At 39.2% G+C, this 23238-nt stretch overlaps 1 protein-coding gene across 3 annotated transcripts in view; it reads right to left on the reverse strand.

The window, feature by feature from the left end:
* Positions 1–19488, reverse strand: part of EPHA3 (EPH receptor A3) — a 322548-nt gene extending 303060 nt beyond the window's left edge. For 2 of the 3 annotated variants that reach the window (XM_040980852.1, XM_040980851.1), the window contains exon 1: positions 19273–19429. In XM_040980852.1, coding sequence (XP_040836786.1) covers positions 19273–19360 — 88 coding nt within the window. In that variant the 5' untranslated portion in view covers positions 19361–19429. Of the gene's footprint in view, positions 1–19272 lie in introns of all 3 variants that reach the window. The other variant, XM_040980850.1, reaches the window with a different exon arrangement.
* Between the last annotated feature and the right edge of the window lie 3750 nt (positions 19489–23238).

Here is a 23238-nt window from a genome sequence, read left to right on the forward strand (position 1 = left end):
TGTTTCTTTCATCTCCACGTCCCCTTCCCCCATGTGTCTCTCCCCTCTTTAGGCAGCTGACTTTCTTTTTTTTTTTTTAAAGATTTATTTTTATTATTTTTTTTATTGGAAAGGCGGATGTACAGAGAGGAGAGACAGAGAGGAAGATCTTCCGTCCAATGATTCACTCCCCAAGTGAGCGCAACGGGCCGATACTATGCCAATCCGAAGCCAGGAGCCTCTTCTGGGTCTCCCACGCGGGTGCAGGGTCCCAAAGCTTTGGGCCGTCCTCGACTGCTTTCCTGGGCCACAGGCAGGGAGCTGGAAGGGAAGCGGGGCTGCCGGGATTAGAACCAGCGCCCATATGGGATCCCGGGGCGTGCAAGGCGAGGACCTTTAACCACTTGCGCCACTGCGCTGGGCCGGCAGCTGACTTTCAAACAAGGGAAAAAAAACTCAACCATAGGGAACTTTTTGCAAAACAATAAAAATGCAAAATAAGAACAGTATGATGGAGACTAGCTTTCCTGTAAGTGAAGATAACCACTCCCAAATAAAAGGAGGACTTCTAATAAAGCAGTTATATATATCTTAACATTAAGATACCAAATTTTCTACAATGTAATCGTACATTTAAATAGCAGAATGCTAAACTTGTAACTATTACTGAAGGATTGTGCCACTATAACATTGTGAGGGAAAGTGGTGCGAAAGAATATAGGGAAAGAGAAAGTGGAGAGGGAAGGGATAACCCCCTAAAGATACGAACTATGTCATGGAAAATAATAATAACCATAAAAGAGCAAAATAAGAAATAGCGTTAGTGCTACCAAACATAAAACTAGTTTCCAATTCCACTATTATTTAATGGACTTACATGTGATGCATTTTCATCAAATTCTTAATAATTATTAAATATATTTTTATAATGAATTGACACTTTCTGTAAGGAGTTATTCGAATATCCCACCCTCGACTCGGCGCCATTTCTTCTTCCTCACAGCTCACGAAATTCCCGCCAGTCCAGCCATCCACCAATCAGATGTAACCCGGCATGTCACCTGAGAACCCCACCCCAATCTTCCAGCCCCTTCCCCAATCCCGCCCACTCACCAATCACCTGTAAGCATTCACCTGCACGCACCAATCCCCTGGAGCCTGCCCTCAATCCCTCCCACTCCCCCGCCCCACACTCCTTCCGGTCTCCCTTCCCCTTCCGCTTTTTCCCCCTTTTTCTCTCCACCTCCTCCCCAGTTTATCCGCTGGGATAAACCTCCCAAGATACCTCCTGCATCTGGTGTTTTCAGCTCACAGTAAAGAACAAGGTTGCGGAATTACCTGCGCGTAATATCGTAATATCATATGAACTAGGGCCTGGCACCGTGGCCTACCGGCTAAAGTCCTCATCTTAAACACCCCGGGATCCCATATGAGCACGGTACTGATCCTGGCAGCTCCACTTCCCACCCAGCTCCCTGCTTGTGACCTGGGAAAGCAGTCGAGGACGGCCCAAGGTTTTGGGACTCTGCACCCGCGTGGGAGACCTGGAAGAAATTCCTGACTCCTGGCTTTGGATCAGCTCAGCACTGGCCATTGCGGCTCGCTTGGTGAGTGAATCATCAGACCGAAGCTCTTCCTCTCTGTCTCTCCTCCTCTCTGTATATCTGACTTTCAAATAAATAAATAAATCTTTTAAAAAAAAACATATGGGGCCCGGCGCGGTGGCACAGTGGTTAAGGTCCTCGCCTTGCACGCCCCGGGATCCCATATGGGCGCCGGTTCTAATCCCGGCAGCCCCACTTCCCATCCAGCTCCCTGCCTGTGGCCCAGGAAAGCAGTCGAGGACGGCCCAAAGCTTTGGGACCTTGCACCCGCGTGGGAGACCCGGAAGAGGCTCCTGGCTTTGGATCGGCATAGTATCGGCCTGTTGCGCTCACTTGGGGAGTGAATCATTGGACGGAAGATCTTCCTCTCTGTCTCTCCTCTCTGTATATCCGCCTTTCTAATAAAAAAATAATAAAAAGAAATCTTAAAAAAAATCATATGAACTAGAACTCAAACTGCTTTAAATAACACTTTCTTTTGTATATTATTTTGTATGGTCTCCAACTGATAACACGTTGTGACATGTACTATTTAAATACAGTTTTGATAATGTGTAGATCACCTTAGGGTGACAAGCATACTAAGTGTAAATTTGAACATGTAACAAAACAAAAATATGCTTTTTAAAAGAATTACTTATTTTTATTTGAAAGTCACATACACAGAGATGGGGAGAGACAGAGAAGATCTCTTTCTCTGATTCACTCCCCAAGTAGCCACAACAGCCAGAGCTGAGCCGATCTGAAACCAGGAGCCAGAAAACTCTCCTGGGTCTCCCACGCTGGTGCAGGGTCCCAAAACCTTGGGCCATCCTCGACTGCTTTCCCGGGCCACAGGCAGGGAGCTGGATGGGAAGCGGGGCTGCCAGGATTAGAACCGGTGCACACATGCAATTCTGGTACATGCGAGGCGAGCACTTTAGCCACTAGGTTACCATTCTCTGCCCAGGATATGTTTTATAATATCACCCATGGAAAGCTTTATTTTTAAAGAGGGCATTGACACCCAAAGACTTTAGTGATTTTACTTAGAGTGTTGTGACAGATATTAAAGTCTGACATATAACATATATATATAACATTTAAGTTATAAAATATGTGTTACATTTAGAACATATATTTAAAGGTAGAAGGCATATTATTTTCAGCACTGTAAGTGCTGATTTGGGTTAAGTAGAAACTAACATATAAAGATGTTTAAATATAATGAATAACGAAAGGCTAATTTTATTGATTTGTGTTGTTACTTAATTATAACTGTGGTTAATTTCAACTAGATTAGAAAAAGTTCCATGAATCACTAAAGGCAAATGTAATGGAAGGCTGCGTTAGCTGAACATATATTGTATTAACATGAACCAGAGCAGGTGAATCCAATAGACACAATAAAAACTGCATCATTTCCAGGGGCTCCATATATATCAGATTAAAATAGAAAGCAGACACTACACAGCGTGTCCACCTATTGTCAGCAACAGGAATCGCAAGCTTGCTTTAATCATCTTACCTAAATTTTAAAAACACTGTTAAAAAAGAAATGGTATTTTTTTATGAAAATTGGAGTTGTAGATTTTCAAGCATTATTAAAGTTTTAAAGAAAGATATTGGTTGGCTGAATGATAAATCCATTAGGTGCATAGAAGAAAAGTAATTGATCGTTAGAACTTAAGAGACACTGAGACCAGCACTGTGGTACATTAGGATAAAACCACTGCCCAGGAGGGCGGCATACGATATGGCACCAGTTGGAGTTCTGGGTGTTCTACTTCCAATCCCACTCTGGGGAAATGGCAGCAAAAGCATCAGAGATGGCCCAAACTCTTGGGTCCCTCCCACCCAGGAGGGAGTCACAGATGAGCTTTAGGCTCCTGGATGTGTCCCAGCCATTGAAGCCATTTGAAGATATCTGTCACAGCCTCTCTCCTTGTAACCCTGACTTTCAAATAAACATATCCTTTTTTTTTTAAGATGTTAGTGTCAAACTCAGCTCTCTTAAGTTTTGTTAGATGAATCAAGCTATATACATTTAACTTTTTACATGTGAATGCTTATTGATTTTGGCCTTTCAGTAAATCAATCATAGAGACAATTATATTTAGATAATAGAAGAAAGAATTCACTATATTTATTTAATAGCTTAATTTCCATAATTGAATTTTTTCCTAGAGTATTTGCTTGGAATTTAACAATATATTTAGTTGTTTTGAAATTATCTCTTAAACTTGGGTCCAGCATGGAAGCCTAGTAGCTAAAATCCTTACCTTGCACATGCCAACATGCCAAAGGGGCACCAGTTCTCATCCTGACCTCGCCACTTCTCATCCAGGTCCCTGTTTGTGGCCTGGGAAAGCAGTTGAGGATGGCCCAAAACCTTGGAAGCCTATACCCTTATGGGAGACCTGGAAGAAGTTCCTGGCTCCTGGTTTTGGATTGGCTCAGCTCCAGCCGTTGTGGCTGCTTGGAGAGTGAACCATCAGATGGAAAATCTTCCTCTCCGTCTCTCATCCTTTCTGCATATATGAATTTCCAATGAAAGCAAATAAAGCTTTGACACATATATTAGAATACAATACACAGTGTCTATTTCAATTAATGCAAAGCTTGATTTCATAATTATGTAATTTAACAAAGTAGAAATTTTCTTCAGGGTAGGTGAAAATGTCGAAATGACTTAATTTTTAAATGACTGTCTCATGTCGTTTATTTGTCAACAATGCTAATTGTCCCTTCCCAGATTTAAGTTTAATGATGCGATTTCCAAATATTTTTATGTATAACAGGGAACGCATTATTTTGACAATTTAATAGCATCTTCTATTCAAAGAGCTATGGACTATTTAAATTAAATAGATAGATAGTTAAAATGATTTCAAATTTTGTAATTCACTTTAAGCAGACATACACATATTGGGGATCAATTTGTATTTGTCAACGAGGGTCCTAGGGAGGGTATCAGATACCATGTAGGAGGCAGAAGGAGTAATGGAAAAGCAGAATAAAATGCTTACAACAACCTCTGGAGAGGAAAACCACGAAGCTTCTCATGACCTTGACTCTAGGATCGTCCACTATACACTTTGTAAAAGCCTATTCTCTCTTTCTTTCCTGTCCTCCAACGTAATGAAAAAAATGTCTACCCATGAAATCGCTTGTTTACATTGGCAATGCTGTGAAGAAATATCTACGCTCCGCATTTACATCAGCTTTTCTTACTACTACAGACTCACTAGGACTTCTGTTAAAGACTCAGTCACTAAATCAGAGTTTGAAACGAATGTCCCCAGTTCTCAAGGGCAAATTAAAATTTTAAAGTATACGTTTATGGAATATTCCATTTCAGTGAATCATTAAAATATTGAGACTTTTTCAAGGACGTTTCAAGGTTCTGATTTTTATGGCCTAATTTAGCAATTAGGAAAACCGAGTGGTATACAGCTTTTCACATCTTAAAATATTAAATGCTACAAAGGTAGAAATGAGTATCACTTTGTTAAAAGAAAATGCCATGATTTCATATTGAAATAGATTTATTTTATCTAAAAATACATCCATTTACATTGCAGTGTTATAGTTGCATTTCATATAAAGCACTGTTGTGGATAAAGCAAATAATGAATGGCAAGTTAATGTATTTTGTCTAAATTGATAACACATTTCAGATTCTTTCAATGCTACCTGCTTTCCTACAGAACCTCAGAATGTGTATAAAGTCAAGTGAAAGTAACTAGAACAGAAAGCAAATCCGCACATTGAGCACAACTCACTTCTAAAACACATGATTACATTTCCTTGTCTGTTTCCATCATCAATTCTAACGGCCCAAAAGTGCATCTTCAGCATTTTCATTACTTTGTTAAACTAAACGAAATAGGTCCCAGCACTAGAGCCTAGTGGCTGAAATCCTTGCTGTGCATGTACCAGGATCACATATTGGGTGCCAGTTCTAATCCCTGCAACCCTGCTTCCTATCCAGCTCCTTGCCTGTGGTTTGGGAAAGCTACTGAGGATGTCCTAAAGCCTTGGGACGTATGCACCCTCATGGGAGACCCAGAAGAGGCTCCTGGCTTCGGATCGGCTCAGCTCCGGATGTTGGCAGTCACTTGGGGAGGGAATCAGCGGATGGAAGATTTTCCTCACTGTCTCTCTCATTCTCTCTGTATATCGGACTTTCCAAAAATAAATAAACAAATAAATCTCTTTTTTTAAAAATTTATTTATTTTTATTGGAAAGTCCGATATACAGAGAGGAGGAGAGACAGAGACGATGATCTTCCATCCTCTTAGTCACTCCCCAAGCGGCTGCAACAGCTGGAGCTGAGCCAATCTGAAACCAGGAGCCAGGAGCTTCTTCCAGGTCTCTCACACAGGTGCAGGGTCCCAACGCTTTGGGACATCCTCCACTGCTTTCCCAAGCCACAAACAAGGAGCTGGATGGGAAGCAGGGCCTCTGGGATTAGAACCGGCGTCCATATGAGATCCGGGCTTGCAAGGTGAGGACTTTAACCACTATGCTATCGCGCCAGGCCCAATAAATAAATCTTTAAATTTTTTTTTAAAAAAATACTAAGTAGCTGTAGTCTAAGATACAAGCAGGAAATATGTCCTTTAATTCCACTTTTAAACTGTGTTTCCATGTCGCAAATGAAACAAAGTGATCCAAAAAGCAAAAGGCTGTTGAGACCATCCAGGCCTGCTGAGGTCGGCCACACCTTCAGGTGGGCGGCACCAGCATTGCCCACCCATTTTCTAATTAAGAGACCACCGATGGGGAACATCTTACCTGTAGGTTCCCCGCCCAACATGGAGGGGTCAGGTAATCCTTAAAATCCCAAGACCCTTCCGCAGACCGTTGGTGTCTCCCCCTCCTCTATCGAGAGGCACCACGCCTCCTGGCTTCCTTTCCGGAGGTGCTTCCTCTTCCTACCCTTCCCTGCTCCCCTGGTCCCTTCGCAAATAAACTTTTCTGTCTGTAACAGATTCCCGGCTTTTTATTTCTATACTGAGCTGAGGAAAGAACCCACCGGGCATTTCTGGTAACAGTTGTCATTCTGGTGTCATAGTTCTCTGTATGACTTCTATTGTCAAACTTAACATCCAGTTTCTGACAGCAAAAATGCAAAGCTCATCATTTCCGGTTGATTGTACACACGGGACACGCCGCTGAGAAGTCATTTAGAGAAGTCAAGACACGATTGAGTTCCTCATATATTTTAACATAACTTTTGCCTACTGTGCTTACACATTTTTTTAAACAGAGGAGGAAAGACAGAGAGGAAGATCCTCCGTCCCATGATTCACTCCCCAAGTGACCGCAATGGCCGGTGCTGTGCTGATCCGAAGCCAGGATCCAGGAACTTCTTCTGGATATCCCACATGGGTGCAGGGTCCCAAAGCTTTGGGCCGCCCTGGACTGCTTTCCCAGGCCACAAGCAGGGAGCTGGATGAGAAGTGGAGCCACTGGGATTAGAACCTGCACCCACATGGGACCCCGGCGTTCAAGGTGAGGAGGACTTTAGCTGCTAGGCCATGCCACCGGGCCCTACATATTTTTTTAATTTAGTTGCTCCTGTGGGCTCCTGTTTATATTCATTTGATTTCTACATTGAGATAATTAAAATATTTTCAGTATATCTGGTGAATATTGTACTTCATAAAGACTGTATAAAGGAAGTACTTTAGCACCTACCAAGTTCACATACATAAAATGTTGTGTAAACTGAGCTAAAGTTAAAAGGCAGTTCGTTAATCTACATTATTTTCACTATAAATGACCCACTAAAATCATATAAAATTAATGAAAATGTCTGTAGAACTAAACATTTTGAGAAAAGTAGATTCTGCAACTTTATCATGACTGATTTCTATGAAATCAAATTTCTGGAAAGGTATTATATAATCAAATTATTATTTTCAGCCAATACACTTGGGTAATAATTTTAGAATTATTTACATGTATATGTTCATTGTAAGAGAGACCATATACAAGATGAGCAATAATTTGTCTATGTTTTTATGACATGAAGGTTTAAGACCAAAATTCTACTTGATATATGGAGTCTTTTAGTAAATGTAAATTGTATGCTGATTTCAATGTGTTAAAATTTCCCTCCTAAATCTGAGGAATCTAAAAGTCATACTTACAAAAATACTTTCATAGGAAAAACAGCTATAAAATTATTAACAGGGAATGCAGTCTTTTAACAAAATAATCTTTTCCCAAAAATTTGGGATGTTCTGCTGCCATGTGATTTAGTACATGAACAGTCCCAACTTTAATAACAGTCCCTGGAATAGCAGTTCTCATTTTTGTCCATTGTAAACCAGTGCATGAATCATGTAGACATGCAAAATGTGTTTCCCGAAGTCGTCTCTACATGTGCAATACTGGTGGTTATGTAAGCAGCAGAGTTTTGACACATTTTAGTTCATGAAGTATTTAATTAATGGAAGGATAGCATGATTACTTTGTACCTGTAGGACTTTTTTGAAAGATGAAATAATGAAAACTGAAATCATATCATTCAATTATGAATTACGAATAAAACCAATAAAGTTTAAACCTCAGCATTTGTGTTTTGCTTTTTCCCCACGAAACTCGACGACCTTGACTTTGTCGTGTTACAGACTTCGACTATGTATGTTTAGGTATTAAAGTGAAGCCATATCTTCTGACTGACTAAATGGCTATAGATCTTCACTACAAGATTTGACTATAAAGCAATATAAGACAATCTTTCTTTTATAAGCAAAAAATGTGATTGAGGGCCAATGCAAAAATTTTAAGTTTTAGCTCCAGAAATTAGAAGCTTGGTAACTAAATTATTTTTGGTTAAACATTTCCTGTGGACATTTCCATCCCCAAGCACTTGTACATACTCAAACACACAAATTTTGTTTTAGAGGAAGCCAGTTGCATGACATATGGATTGCTTTAAATTTCTGGAAATCATAGCTTTGTCTTTTTTATATTTGGGAGGATGAATAAGTCTTACTGTTGAAAATGATCATGAACATACATATCTGATAGATATATATGTAGACACACATAGAAATATATTGCTATTTGCTTTTTAAAAGATTTATATATTTTTTATTGGAAAGATTTACAGAGAATAAGAGACAGAGAGAAAGATCTTGTCCATTGGTTCATTCCCCAAGTGGCCACAACGGCCAGAGCTGGATCAATCCAAGCCAGGAACCAAGAGCTTCTTGCATGTCTCTCCATGCAAGTACAGGGTCCCAAACACATGGGCCAACCTCTACTCCTAATGAAGGCAAGCAAATAGGGTGTTTATATTGGCCCACAAAAGATCAAAGAGGGTGCCATGCGTTTATCACTTTATTTCAGAGGTCCAGCCCTTTTCTTCACATCTTGGGAACATACTGCTAATGGATGGTATCCAACAGTGCTGGGGATAATCCAAAACTTGTCATTCTTGAGAGATGAGAAGGTGGAGCTCAGACAAACTTCAGTGTGCTTTTCTTGGGAATGTGATTACCTTATGAATAGACCCTATAAAAGCTGCTACTTTGGAATAGTTCCATTTTGATCATCGCTCATCTTTTCCAATACACCAATAGGCACATACTTGTGCATGTAAGGTACTTCAGGAATCATATATATCTTAAAGACATGTTTTTACAGAATAACTACTTCTGAACACTCAGTTATTTACAAAGAGCTCCATATATGTATCTAATAATTCATTCAAATTAATTTTAGGTTTTATAGATGGATGTTGTAAAAAGAAGTCTGGGCTGTAGTCATATAAATGTATGAAGTTAGGCAAAGCATTTAATCTTCTAATCTTACATTTGTTAGCATATTACTCTTATTATTTTACCTGAAAAATACCTCTCTGTTTCTCAAAGGCTGTTCTTAGAGTTGAAGTGTGCCATCCCCTAAAGATTCATACAGTTAAAAATCATTTCCATAACTATGACGTAATTTTGTAAGTACAGATAGTAGGGTCATTTGTCCCAACAAAATTGATCCCTCCAGGACACAGAACATGCCATGTTTTATGGAACATTATTTTCCCAATCTAGTATCCAATTAATTCTTAGCTGTTCACAGGTAGGTTAAACTGGCACAGTTGGACTTCACATGTTTAATTAAAGAGTAACAACTCAATAGATATCATGCTTATATAGTTTTCAAGATGATGTCAGTTCTTTTTATTCTGCCTGAAATGGAAAATGCAACATAAACACCTGTGGTATATTCAAGTAAATCACAACATGTATATAACCCTAGACTTGATATCTTCTTTGAATATTCTAGATAATTAAGGGGATAGTAAAGGAAAATGAAGATTAAATGGCACAAATCATTTTAACAAGTGTTCACTTTTTTTTATACCAGTAAGTTGTAATACAGAAAAAAACTGAACCTCATACTATTGTGATTCTGAAAGATGCAGATTTATCTCTGAAATGTTTCCCCATCATATGAGAAAAGATGAGTTTTGTGAGAGCACAACACTCCGGGTGACCCACATGTGCAGTGCTGCAAACACTCTCCTTCCGCTGCTGTTTGCTTGCTGGGAGGATTATCCAGGCGATCCAGATGGAAGATGTTGTACCGTAGTCTCCCAGCATAACTTCTTTCCATGTGAAGAACGCTATGCTCAAAATACAATATATCTCTTTAAAATTCATGGACGCTAATTACTAAACTGGGTGGTAAAATCTGGGAAAACAGAGTTTACTACCAACAAACCATGTTTCCCATTAGTCACTCTGGGATAAATGGGAAGTTAACTTTACTTATTGATTAAAATTCCTCCAACTTTTACACAGGCAACTTTTAAGACCTTCTATTTTTGTCAAGCAGGAGTTTTATTGTCCTCTGTGGCGTTCACTCATACCCTCCTTGACTATCACTAGAAAAATGATAAACTAAGCTACTTAAAATAAATATAGAGAACATTCAAGATGAAACAATTTTGATATTGACTTAAACAGACTTCGTAGCAATATAAGCTCTCCATGTTTCTTCCTTTGCTCAACTCTCTAGTGAGACCCTACCATGTAATCATTCCAGGAGCCAAGATTTTCATCATAAAACGAAAGACAACTCAACTTGGAGATGTTAAAAACAACTTTCCCTTCACATCTATTTAGGAGAGTTCTGCAAACTCAAATATGAATTAAAAACCAATTAGAAAGGAAAGCAGTTATTGACTTCGAGTCTTTATAAGTAAGCAGTGGGGAGCATCTGGGAGGGGTGGGGGGGAGTTTTGCTGAGCTGTCCATTTCAATTGTGAAAAAACTGTGTTTCTTGAGTGTTTGAATAACTCTTTGTGACTTAACAGACAACACTTAAAAAAAATGTTTTTGCATGGTACAGCGAAGCAAGCAAGATACTCAGAGCAGCTTTCTCGTCTGGAAGCTTGATGTCATCAATATGCTATTTTTACTCTTTGCCAGGTTAACAGAATTTATTGCAGCAATTAATGCAGAACATATGTGCTGAAATATCCTCATGAAAATATAATTGCCCCTAACTTAGTGTGCTACCTTTCGAAGCCCTGTTTTAGCTACTTCTGCTCAATGCCTCCACTTATACAGAATACAAGCATTATTTTGAAAGAGGAGATACATCACTGTAAGTCTTTTCTGAAGTAATTGAAAGTTATATTTAAATGTGGGGAGGGGAGTAGTTCAGGAAAGCATTTTCATGGGAACTACATTTTACTTTTGAACCTTGTTTTACAACCTGAGTGATCCTTGGGATAATTGCGGTGGTTTACTTGTACTTCAGCTTTGCATTCTATAGAACCCTAAATAATCGCTCTCTGGTTATCCTGGTGTTTTTTGTTTTTTGGTTTTTGGTTTTTTTTACGCAATCTCTGTATTTGACATTCTAAAACAACAACAACAACAAAAAGGTTTCTAGTTGAGAAAAAGTGTGTTGAAGCCTCAGGAAAGGAAGACAAAAGCGTGTGAAGCACGGGCACCCCACACCATGTCACCTACTCTTCCTCCCATCACCGTTTCCTTTAACTCATTTTCTTAGTCTAAACCTGTGAGTATAACCACTTGACAATTTCAGAATACTCTAAACTCCTTGGCCTCCAACTTCTTCCTTTTAATATCTGAGGATTTCTACACCACGCTTACAAAGCCACAGAATACAGTCCCTGGGCTCCAGGTTGAAAAGGCAGTGTTTATCCTCTGTACAAGGAGCTTCCCCTGACGGGCAAGCGTCTGTGTACAACAGAGCACATCTGAAGTTAATATCACAACACACAAGCACAAGAGGGTCTGGCTTAATAACTTTATCTTGACCTGTTTCTTTGGTGTTCTCAGGTATAACAATAGGAAATGTCACCTGTTTCAGCATTGTTTTAATGCTAAAGTAACTTCACCAAAGTCGTTGATTCTTCCCAAAATCAGAAGGGAGACGTGTTGTTTTAACACATCAGCATAGGTGAAATACAGAACTTTCCGAGATCAACGAGTGGCGACTCCAGAAAAACCACCAAGAAATAGCAAGCAACGAAGGTAAGACAGCAGCAATCGGTACAGTGGCATTCCTGAGTGGTCCAGCTCAGGACAACAGCATGTGTCAGCCGCCGCCAGACTCTGCAGGATCTATATCAACCTTGTCCCCCTGCCACACGGACGGTCACTGATCTCAGGATGCAGATATCAACCGTCCACAATGTAAGAGCAAAGCTGGTTCTCAAGCTAAAGTCCATTGCCTCGGTCAGGTGGTGTCCGCTGCGTCCCAGCCTCACTGGCTCGGGAGGAACCATCCTGAGATAGGGGAGTGGGGGGTTCAGGGCGCTGCGCTCCAGTCTAGCCAGCGCCAGCAGCCCCGCGGCAGCAGGCAGAGGGCGCGCTTGGCCTCATTGCCCACTGCTGCCTCCCCCAGACTCTCTCAGCCGCCTCACCAGGCGCCTTTCCGCTGCGCTCGCTCCACACTGAGCCAAGGACAGAGGGCGCCCAGCTCGGTCCCCAGGCCCTGCCCCGGGGACGAGCTCTCCATGTCCCCAGGACAGTGGGGAGCCCGGACAGTGAGGAGCGGAACACAAAGAACAGACCGGGTCCAGATGGATTAGGGGCTACCCCCTCCCCCCCGGAGCTGGGAATTTCACGATTAGATCTTAGAGACCGACTGAGAAAGTGTATTGGTAGGAAAGACAACCTTTTCCTTCAGCCATCCCGACCCAGGCCCTAGCGGCAGAGAATAGATTGTGGTTGGAACGCCAAATTGGTGGGTGTGGTGGCAGCTAGGGGCGCCTGCTCCTCTCTCTCTGTTGCCACATTGCAAGTAGCTAACCCTTGGGGCTCTGCTTAGTGCTAGAATTTTTCAGGGCTTTTGTCATGGAGTTAATATCGCATTATCTAAAGTGGGAGGCGCAACGCGAAGCAGAAGCACAGTCATCCCGCCTGCGATGTCCAGCTACCCAGTCTAGGACAGAAGTGACTCAGAACAGTTTGTGTGCAGTGTCGCCAATTGCTTTCCTCCTCCTTTCTCATCTTTATCCTCATTAGCATCATGTTGGTTTGATTATGTGGCTTTTTTTTTTTTTTTCATCCTCTGCTTCGGCTAAAACAGCAAAGGGCTGCATAGAGAACGAGGTGGGGGCAGGTCCACATTCGGGACTTCTGCACCTCGGAGGTTTCATTTGTTGGGACTGGTTTTGATTCTGTTCCACCCCGCACACGCCTTTACCCTGGCATTCAAAAGGGAAGCATTCCTTGGCTTCCACTCTTAAAGCTTCCCTGGGTGAAGTATTTTCCATTGGTGGTGGTGTGTGGGGTGTAGGGGGGTGAGGCTATGAAACTGTGTCAAACTGAGAAACAAACACATCCTTCCTTTCCCCCCCTCCAAATGTGCAGTCTTTAGTGATTTCACCAAAATCGATTAGCCAGACGTCACAGTGATAAATGCCTATCTTTTAAGCAGAGGATTTATATCTTGACATTGGCCTTACAACTTTTGGTCTGCTCTGCTGCTCCATCTTTCTGATCAACATTGTCATTGTCTTTTCACTTGCAAATACTTCATTCTTTCTTTGTAATCCACCACCCCTTTTATTTTTATTTCAAAGAAAACTGGTAGGCAGCAAACTAAAACTTGCTGACCCTGAGACTTCTCCTGGAAAAAGCCTCCTGCTAAGAATTTCAAAAACTACCTGATCCTAGACAACTGCTAACAGACCCGCAGAGGAAAATCACGGGCGCATGTGGACCCAGGCCCCGAATTAAAGGAGGAATGGCTTCCTGGATTGATTGATCTGTGGCGTCTACATCTTTGCATTTTGTAAATGCCAGAACATTTTGTTTCTAAAGTTGTGACTGCAGCATTAGCTAAGGTTTTCAAACTTTGGAGAAGCGTATTTCTAAACCTAGTTTTTTGTATACCTGGATGAATAATATAATGGCTCTCACAGCGCCAGTCAACCTTTTATTTGAAAAATCTGTGGAAAGCTACTTGCACACTTGGTAAACGCCCTTTATTGACCCTTCTTGGTGATAAAATCCAGATCTCTGAAAACAGAACCCAAAAGGAGACACCTGCATCTGTTCTTCTAAATCTGTTCCTAAGCAAAAATTAAAACGAAGGTTTATTAAATATTTTAAAAGGAAACCATGTAGGCTAACAAACAAATTGGGAATCTTGTAATACTGAACTTTCTTCCAAGAAATACATATTTCCTCTTATATCTCTAATTTGTGCCAAACAAAATCATGGGAAAATGACTCAAATCAAAGGTAGCCCACTTTACAAATGCCTCAGTAAGTAAATGTCTGCAAGAACTTATCGAGTTTTGATGATTTGTGGAAAGTTTTGTTAATATTTTCTTGAGAATTTTATGACTTGGAAAATGTAACTCTCAAGAACAGTTCTTGCTGTTTCCATTTGTGTGGAAGTTAGTAAATCAACTATACTGTGGGAACATGTTTTGCTTTTAAAAATCCTTTGCATATGTAAGTGATTATTTGATATTTAAAAATCGCATATATTTCATTTCAGAAAAGTTCCATGGTTCTTCAAACTGTCTTAACATTTAGCTATCTTTCTGAAGAAACTAATAGAAAGTACTAAAAGTGATCGAGTCCCTAAGAACACCCCAAACTTGAAAATTAACATGTGGGTACGTTATAATTAAGAATCTTGTTAAATCCTTTCTCTAGAAATGGATTTATTGAGTTATGTTGAAACTCCTAACTTGTTTATAAAAGCAAGGAGCAAACCATAATTACAAAAACAATTCACATTAAACTTCATTAGATTGAACTTTAATATTTAACTTAGTGACCAAACTTTACATTAGACTAGTAAACAATATAAAAAAATACTTTAATGTTTTGGTTGCACTTTTTGTTTGAAACTTTTTATGTTTTGTGGTTTGTTTTCATTGTGACTCAATGTTGTTCTTATTTCATGGAAAAAGACAACTTCCTATAAAATACAACCACAATCTAACATATAGCAATGGTATTTTGTTAAATAGTTTCCCATGTAAAATTCTGCTTATTTTTGAGTTATAAATGTAACCATTTGACCTTAATATAAATGGAAAAATTATACAAATCACAGCAGCAGCAATTCAAAAAGTATAAAATTAAAAATATTGATGCTTATAATAAAAATAGTTTGTATTTATTATTTATTTTTAGGGCATTTACTATTTAGACTGGTTTTTAATTGCTTATTTATGATAAGAAATGGAATAGTGTGATGCATAAATTATAAAACTGAGGATAATGGGGCATCAAAGTGTACATTTTCCCCACTTACCATCAATATTGATCTTTAGGAAGATATAGATTCAGAATGAATTAATTTCATGATAGATTTTGAAGGGTACAAGAAGTTTCTATCCGGCACAATCAAAATATTATCATAGCAATTCAGATTGTCAGTAAAAGCTTAAACAAATTTGCTGATAATCCTGTTAATGACCTGGGTCAAGTGTTAACTGTTGTGGGTTATAAAACAGTGAAATTAAGGTTTCTCCTACCTCCAGGCAAATAGCATAGTTTAACTGTTAGAGGGTATTAGGAGCAGGCTATTAGGAAAGCTATTACATTTCAGAAATGTATAATGTAGTCAGTTATTTAGTCCAGCATAGAGAAATGCCGCTAAAAGCAATTGTCTCTTCCCCTTCAAAACCCTATAAATATGATATGATTGTTGAAACACTTATTGATGTTTCTATCACAATGTATTCTTATTTCAAGATGAGTGTTAACATATGAAAAATAATACCAATTGACAGTAACTTTGTTGAAAGAAACATCTATTATTCCAAATACACATCGTCTTGAACATTGGCTTTATATTCAAAGGGGAAGAAACAGCATCTGCAGGTTTCACTCAAAAAGTTTAGGCAACCACATAGTCTGCAGCACTGAATGGATATGTGTTCAGGGCAATGCATTTCATAGAACAGTGTATTGGTCACTGGAAAAAAAGGAAAAGTCTTCCAAAAGCTAAGTATACATAAATATGTACATTTAATTTACTAAGTTTTATTTTGAAAAGTCTGGTTTTCAATGTAAAGAGCCCCCTGGATGAATCTTAATCTAAATTATAAACATTTCTGGATGGAGGATGGCTTATTGCGTTAGATAGTGATGAACAAGCCGTGGAGTCTGCCTGGTAGTTCTTGAAATGTATTAATGTGTTTAAAGGAGAGCATTATGCAATTATGAAAGAACTTGAGCTAATAGCAGCAGTAACTTCACTTTCAATCCAATTTTTCCTTCTTTTGGGGGTTATTTATACCATCACATACCATTATCACAGTCCATCTGTGATGAGAAGAGAGAGTAAACATACGGATTAAAAAAAAAACAATTATAGAAGTCTTATTTTGTCATGAAAAGGAGTGCATTTCCTCTTGGCAATCTTATATCTTACAAGCAAAAAATTGATACGGTTGTACTAAAGTTTCTATAGAATTTTAAGCTTAAAGGCCAGCACTTGATTTAAGTGACCATTGAAAGTATGAATATATATTTTCACTGATGATATCAGAAGTAGAAAATATTTTCTGACAGTTTTTTGAAAATGTATGATAAAGTTATTTGTAACTGGATTACTAAATGGATAATTCAGATTAACTTTTCCTGAAGTTTGTTTCTTTTTATGAATGCATCACATTTCAATAATGGGATACGAATACCTAAACCTCAGTTTTTTCTTTAAAACACAGTAAGTTTTCTAGAAATTAACTTAGGGGCCGGAGAGTGTTCTCCTTTGGCTCTATCATGATTAATTTCAGGTTGGGGGCAGAATTCATTCCAATAAATATGGTCCAGTAAATATCTCATTAGTTTTCTAGAGCATTGAAATATAATTTTGGAAATTCCATTTTAAATTCAACCTGATGCTTTTCTTCTTCTTTTTTCTAAACTTAAAATTGTATTTAAAAACTACATAAATAATATTTGATTCTTAATACCTTCAGGTATAAATGTTCAGAAGCATTGATGTCTGTTCAAAGTTTATTGTTGGCAGTACTGCATAGAAAGCATGACACATACTTGGAATTTTTGCTCTTGTTATTCAGTTAAGTTATTAAAAGTCTTTATGTTGTTCAGCTCAACCACTTTGGGATTCATATCGGAATTCTTGTTCCAATTTTACCTAAGTTCAATAATTCATTTAAAAAACTAGTGAATTCTCCTTCCACAACCTCAGATGGCAAAGGACGTACTGTCCAAAGGACATGATATTCAAGGAATCATCCTGTAAGAAACAGCTTGGTAAACTTTTATCCAAGCAGATAAAATGTTACTATGTCAGTCTTCTGAATTCATTTATCTTCCTATAGGCATATATGTGCATTGTTAATATCCACATACCTATTACTTAAATCCATTATATATCAAAATATACATGAATCATGACTTAAAAGTAATCTGCTTTTAATTATTCTTTTTTCATTAAAATATAATTTACTATTTTTACATAAATGTGAATAAGTGTTCATAGGTCAGTTTTTTTTTTAAGAAATGTGCTTAAAACTTGTTTTTCTAACAAATGATTGTCAGTTGTATTCCTGAACATTCTTAATTCACTACTATCCATTATCTAAATAGTTGATACACATTCTATCTGGAAAGTTATAATTTGTCACAGTAAAGTAGGAATTATAATACTATGTTTTGGTATTATAAAATGTTTTAAATTTTCAAATAAAGAAAAAGATCGTGAAACTAATTTTAACTTATGGAAATGATATTCATTATACAAATGATTAATCTTCCTTTTCACGCATGAATATTGATTGTTTCATACTTTCAGATAAGCACTTTAATTTATTAAAAACAGTCATTTTGGGGTAAGATGCTTTCATTTGGGAATCTTCAATTTCCAATTTTGAAAGGAAAAACTTAATGAAATTTGCTAAGCTGATAGAGCAATCACTGATAGAAATTAAACTGTTTCATTATCAAAAAAAGTAGGTCACCAAATGTAACAGGCTGTTTATATATCTAATGCAAAAGTTTCTAAAGATTTTACTTTTATTTGTATTTTTAAGTCATGCACACAATATGAAACAATACTGGCTTAACAGTATATTTTAGTGATATGTAATAGTTATATATAAGATGTGGTATTTACACTTCAATTTTCAGTATTGCCAACTTGCCGAACAATTTAATAAATGGTCTAAGTTCAAAATCATTAATTGGAAATCAAACTTGTCAGTGTTGTTGTAAAGAGATCAATTTTTAGAGGAGTTAGTGATTATATTCATCAACCATGAATAAATCACTTAAGGTTTAGAGGGAAAAAAGCATTGTGTTTATTACAGACACAATCTTGCAAGGCAACATTGATACCCTTACTAGGGTTTGCACTTCAATTCATTGAGAAGGAATGAATACCCGTTGCAAAGAAAATAAATAAGCCAACATCAAGGAAATGCCATCTGCTGCGTAGACACATTCTTTCTTAATTTGCTAGTCAGTTATTTACTATCTCTACCCAGGAGCTATTCATTATTCCCTAAATATATTCTCCTATTTGTATATAAGCCTTTAAACAAAGAGAGTCCAACTTAAGCTTACTGTAATTTCTGCAAATATCGCTTATGTTAATGGGACATATGCTGCTCATTAGAATATGTATCAATAGAACAAACCATCGCCTGGCGGAGTACACAACCTTTCAGTACAGTAGTAGTAACATCAATACACACACACACACACACAGCCCACACACCCTTCCACATCCACGAACTCCGATTTTTCTTGGGTCCTTTTATAAATGCCCTCATTCCAAGTACGAAGAGCCTGTCATTACCCTGAAGCATGCCAAAGGACCCAAAGCAGAGGGCTGAATTGTCTTCTCAACTTCTCAGAGTACCACATGGTCATCATTAGAAAATGAAATACCGCCTTGGCTATTTGGCAATTAACATACTGGTTTGTAAGACGGGAGAAATTTCTCTCTCTCTCTCTCTCTCTTTTTTTGGCTTCAAATTGGCAAACAAGGTAATTGCTGGAATTGGTATCAAATTAAAAACACATTTGGGAGGTTTACACCGTCCAGGGTTATCGCGCAAAGTGTCCTAGAAGGCAGCGGGAAAATAAAAGCACATCTCTGGTTTACTCTCGGAGCCTGCTGCTTTCTGCCGCGGCTCTTGGGGGAGGACGTGGCCGGCGGAGCGGGAGCCCCTGGGCAGGGCTGTGCGCCTCGGCGCACCTGGCTTACCTTGGTTGGAAGGCTGTGCGGTCAGTTCCCCGAAGGCGCGGAGAAGAGAGCAGCCGAGCAAGAGCAGGATGGAGAGGTGACAATCCATGTTGCTGGTGCAGAGGGCAGTGAGAGGAGCATATCTCCAGGAAGCATGCCACTGATGTGAGGGGGAGCGCTCTGATTGCTGGAGAAGTTACCATGCTCCGCTCGCAGGCTGATGTCAAGTTTGACACTGGAGATAAGGAGGAGTCTGGCTGCCTTTCTGCGAACCGCGCTCCGCGGCTTCCCTGGGTCCTAGTGCTGCCGGACGCGGGCGCCCGCCAGGGGCCGAGGGCTCTCACCCGGCTTTGGCTCTGCAGCCCAACTTACCCGGGAAGGGGGTGCGCCAGGGAGCAGAGAGCGTCGCCGCCAGCGCCTGCGAGATCCAGAACCCCTGATGGGATAGTGGTGGGGAGTCCTGGTGAGGGAGAGACAAGCCCCGCTCCTTATTTTCCACGAAAATAGAGCTATTTTATTATTTGCCCTATAGATTATGTAGCTCAGTTTCCCAAAGAAACGAGAAACCTGGTGGGAGTGTCACAGGACAGTGTGAAAGGAAAAGCAATGGGAATGGCAGGGGTATATGTGTTATTAGAAGAACTGGTGCATTTTTTTTTTTTAAGGAATCTTGATGATTGTATACTGAAAGGGAAAGTCAAATGATTCCCTGTTATGTGCAACTTGTAGTTCTTTGTGGCTCAACGAGGCTCTTACGGAAACTTCAGATAAAGAAAAAAAAAAAAAAGACCTCTTTAGGTCTACACCAAGTGGTAACAGATTTGGCACGCTGATTTCAGCGCACACACTGTGCACTTAGAGTTTTCCAAAACTGGAGAGAGACCTTCAGCACCATACGGAATGAATCTCAGCTCTCAGAAGGCGCCAGGCAGCTCTCACCCCTTGCTCTGTGCTGTAAAAATAATACAAATAAAACCTAAAGTTCCTTACAGGACTTGCCCTCCTCTCTCTCCATCTAGCAGTGGAATCTCCGGCTTCCGAGGGAGAAAAAAAAAACACAGCGCTGATGTCAGAGCTGCCCACTCAGCCTTTCCATCACCAACAAGCCTATTGCGTTTGGACGCTATTCTTCAGCATGACAATCGCAATGGCTAAATAGCTGCATCCTTACACATACTCACTTACTTTACATAGTGGTGATTAATAATCTCCCACTTTCCATTCCCTTGCTAAATCATGTAATCGCAATGTACTTCAGCCAAATAATTTTTTAATTTATGTTTTAAAGACCATGCTCATCTTTAAAACATCCCCCAGAAAAAAGTGATTATCCTCCCACCCATCTATCTCCCTATTCAAAAAAAAAAAAGAAGCAAAGTAGACAATTACATTCCTTGTACAACCTCAGAAAGTAAAACATGTTGATAATCTTAAAATCAATGAACAGTAGTGTTCCAGGTAGCGAAATCTAAATGAATTTGAAAAGGCTTTACTGATAATATATTTATTCCATGCACACTATGTTTTGAGAGTACAATTTTCACATGAATTTGCTTTAATAGCTTCTAATGATCCTTTGTTGGCTGGCTTGGGGATGGGAGGGGAGGAAGGAAGCCAGAGAGATGAATGACCCCCCGACACTCCTCTCTGTGCGCGCCTTGTTAGTTCTTGTCTCTAACTTCTTCCCACATTACGTCATCAGAAATTGTAGCACCCCTCTTCACATGCCAAGTCTGTCAGAAGTGAAAGTAATGACAGAGTAAGCAGAGAACTTAGATAGGGGTGACTTTATAGCAAGTTTTAAAGTTCCAACACAGCAATTACATTGTTTTGGGGTTAAATCCCATTCTTTAACTGGAAAGAAGCTAAAATCTTATTTTGACTGTTTGAAAACATTGTAGAAGGACATGACAACCTGTTAGCATGCACATGCGTGGGCGTCCTTGTGTTACTCTCTACATTTAAAAACTGCTTTTGTCACTGTGGAAATCAGCATGCGTCTTTGAAGGAAGTCACAAGAGTTTCAAATGGACAAAAAGCAGAATCTGGTCTAAACATCCTGGAAAGGATGTTTGTAAAGGATTTAGATGCTCTAATTACACCTAACAATGGGCAAGGTGTCAAAGGAGTCCATAGCTTTGGTATCTTTCAGGATAAAAGAGAACAAATAATGTCACCAATTAACAAAGGAGGGCAGTTAATTTGGTTGGTTAGAGACCCAGATGCTCTATGTTCAATCCAGTTCCTGACTGGGAAAGTAACAGAAGGTGAGCCAAGTGCTTATGTTCCTGCCATTCACATGAGACAGAGGCCCGTGCTCCCAGGCTTCCCCCTGACCCAGCCTCAGCCGTGCATTCATTGTTGGGGGGACAGAAGATTCTCTCTCTCTCTCTCTCTCACACACACATAAACACACACACATATCATATGTATGTGTATAAGTATGTACATATATATGTATATGCATATAGAGTATATACTCATCTATATACATATACACATACATATGTCTTTCAAAGATGTAATTTTTAAAAGATAGAGGTGGTAGCACTACAGCTTAAAGTATGAATGGGAATTTAAGGTTCAGAGGGTACTGGCAGAAAATGCACACAATTCAAAGAGAAGTGAAATTAGAATGGACTTCAATGGAGCGACACACACATAGCCCCTGGCATATAGGTGCAATAAGGGCCTGGGTATGAGGAGGTGGAGTGTGATCCTAGTGCATGAAGATGTTATTCAAAGAGCAGATTGCAGACAATGCAAAAATGTATGTGCCCCTTGTCTCTGATGCTCCAGTGTAGTGCAATCTTCACACAGATTTTTACTTGCAATGACTGGTCCTATCTGAATGTTAGAAGCTTAAATGGCATAGAACAAAATATCTCTTCCTTTGGTCCACGGCCCTAGTGTTGCAGTACTTGTCATGAAGATGAAAAGTGATCCCTTATTCTCACCGATGGCCTAGTGAATTTCATTGTTTGTGCTTGGATCCAGAAATCTGCATCTTAACAAGCTCATCAGATAAACTTTGTGGTCCACTATGTTTGAGAAACCTTGCTGAGTGGGGGAGAGTAAAAGTAGAGATAAAGCAGTTAAAATTCTTGCAATGTTTAAAGTAAAATTTAAACTGCTTTAAGATCTCTCAGAATGGAGATAAAGAGGAAATGAAAAAGCAGGACTTTTATTTTTAAGGTGACACAAAGTATAACCCTTTCCACATAAATTTGGCTTTGAAGCATTGGAATTAGAGTAGTTGCACGGATGGAAAGGAGATGGAATATAATTTAGAAATAGGGGTGTTTTAAAGAAAATGGTCTCAGCACAGAAACCAATTGCGAAACAGAAATTGTTTTGAGGAAATGACAAATACGTCTGTTTTTACAGATTGTGAAATGTCAGGGAATATGGGAAAGACCATGAAAAGTAAGATTCTGAGTATCGTAAACTTCTCTTAGTTCTAAGGAAGGATGGGAGTAAACACACACACACACACACACACACACGCACACGCACGCACACACCACCAATTACTGTTTTTTTTGAAATAAGACAGCCAATATCATGTAGAGATTACCATTGGGATTCTTGAATCAGATCAAAATAGAATTGCCTAGGCTCTGTCATTCATAATGAACTTGGACAATAACAGATCCTATCTCATGAATACGTTGTAAGGATTATATGAGATTTGAGTTGGTACAGATAAGGCATGAGATAAATGTTTGACACTTTGAAAACAGTCAGTTGGGCTATGTTGTGCTTCCTGAAACTCAGCTTCCCATATCCCATGGGGCCATAGGCCACACAAACACAGGTGAAGGAATGGGCAAATCTTTCCAGTAGCTTGATCCTGAGACTTGGGGACCATGGAAATATCTAGAAGGCCTTTCCTTTCTGGATTTTAGTGAGGAAGCAGTCAGGCATGTAAAGGAGGTTAAAGGAGAGAGAATAATGGACATGGAATAAAAATGATACACGGATTTC

The sequence above is a fragment of the Ochotona curzoniae genome, unplaced genomic scaffold (assembly GCF_017591425.1).
Source record: "Ochotona curzoniae isolate NIBS_2020 unplaced genomic scaffold, NIBS_Ocur_1.0 contig_3498, whole genome shotgun sequence".
Classification (NCBI taxonomy): Eukaryota; Metazoa; Chordata; class Mammalia; order Lagomorpha; family Ochotonidae; genus Ochotona; species Ochotona curzoniae.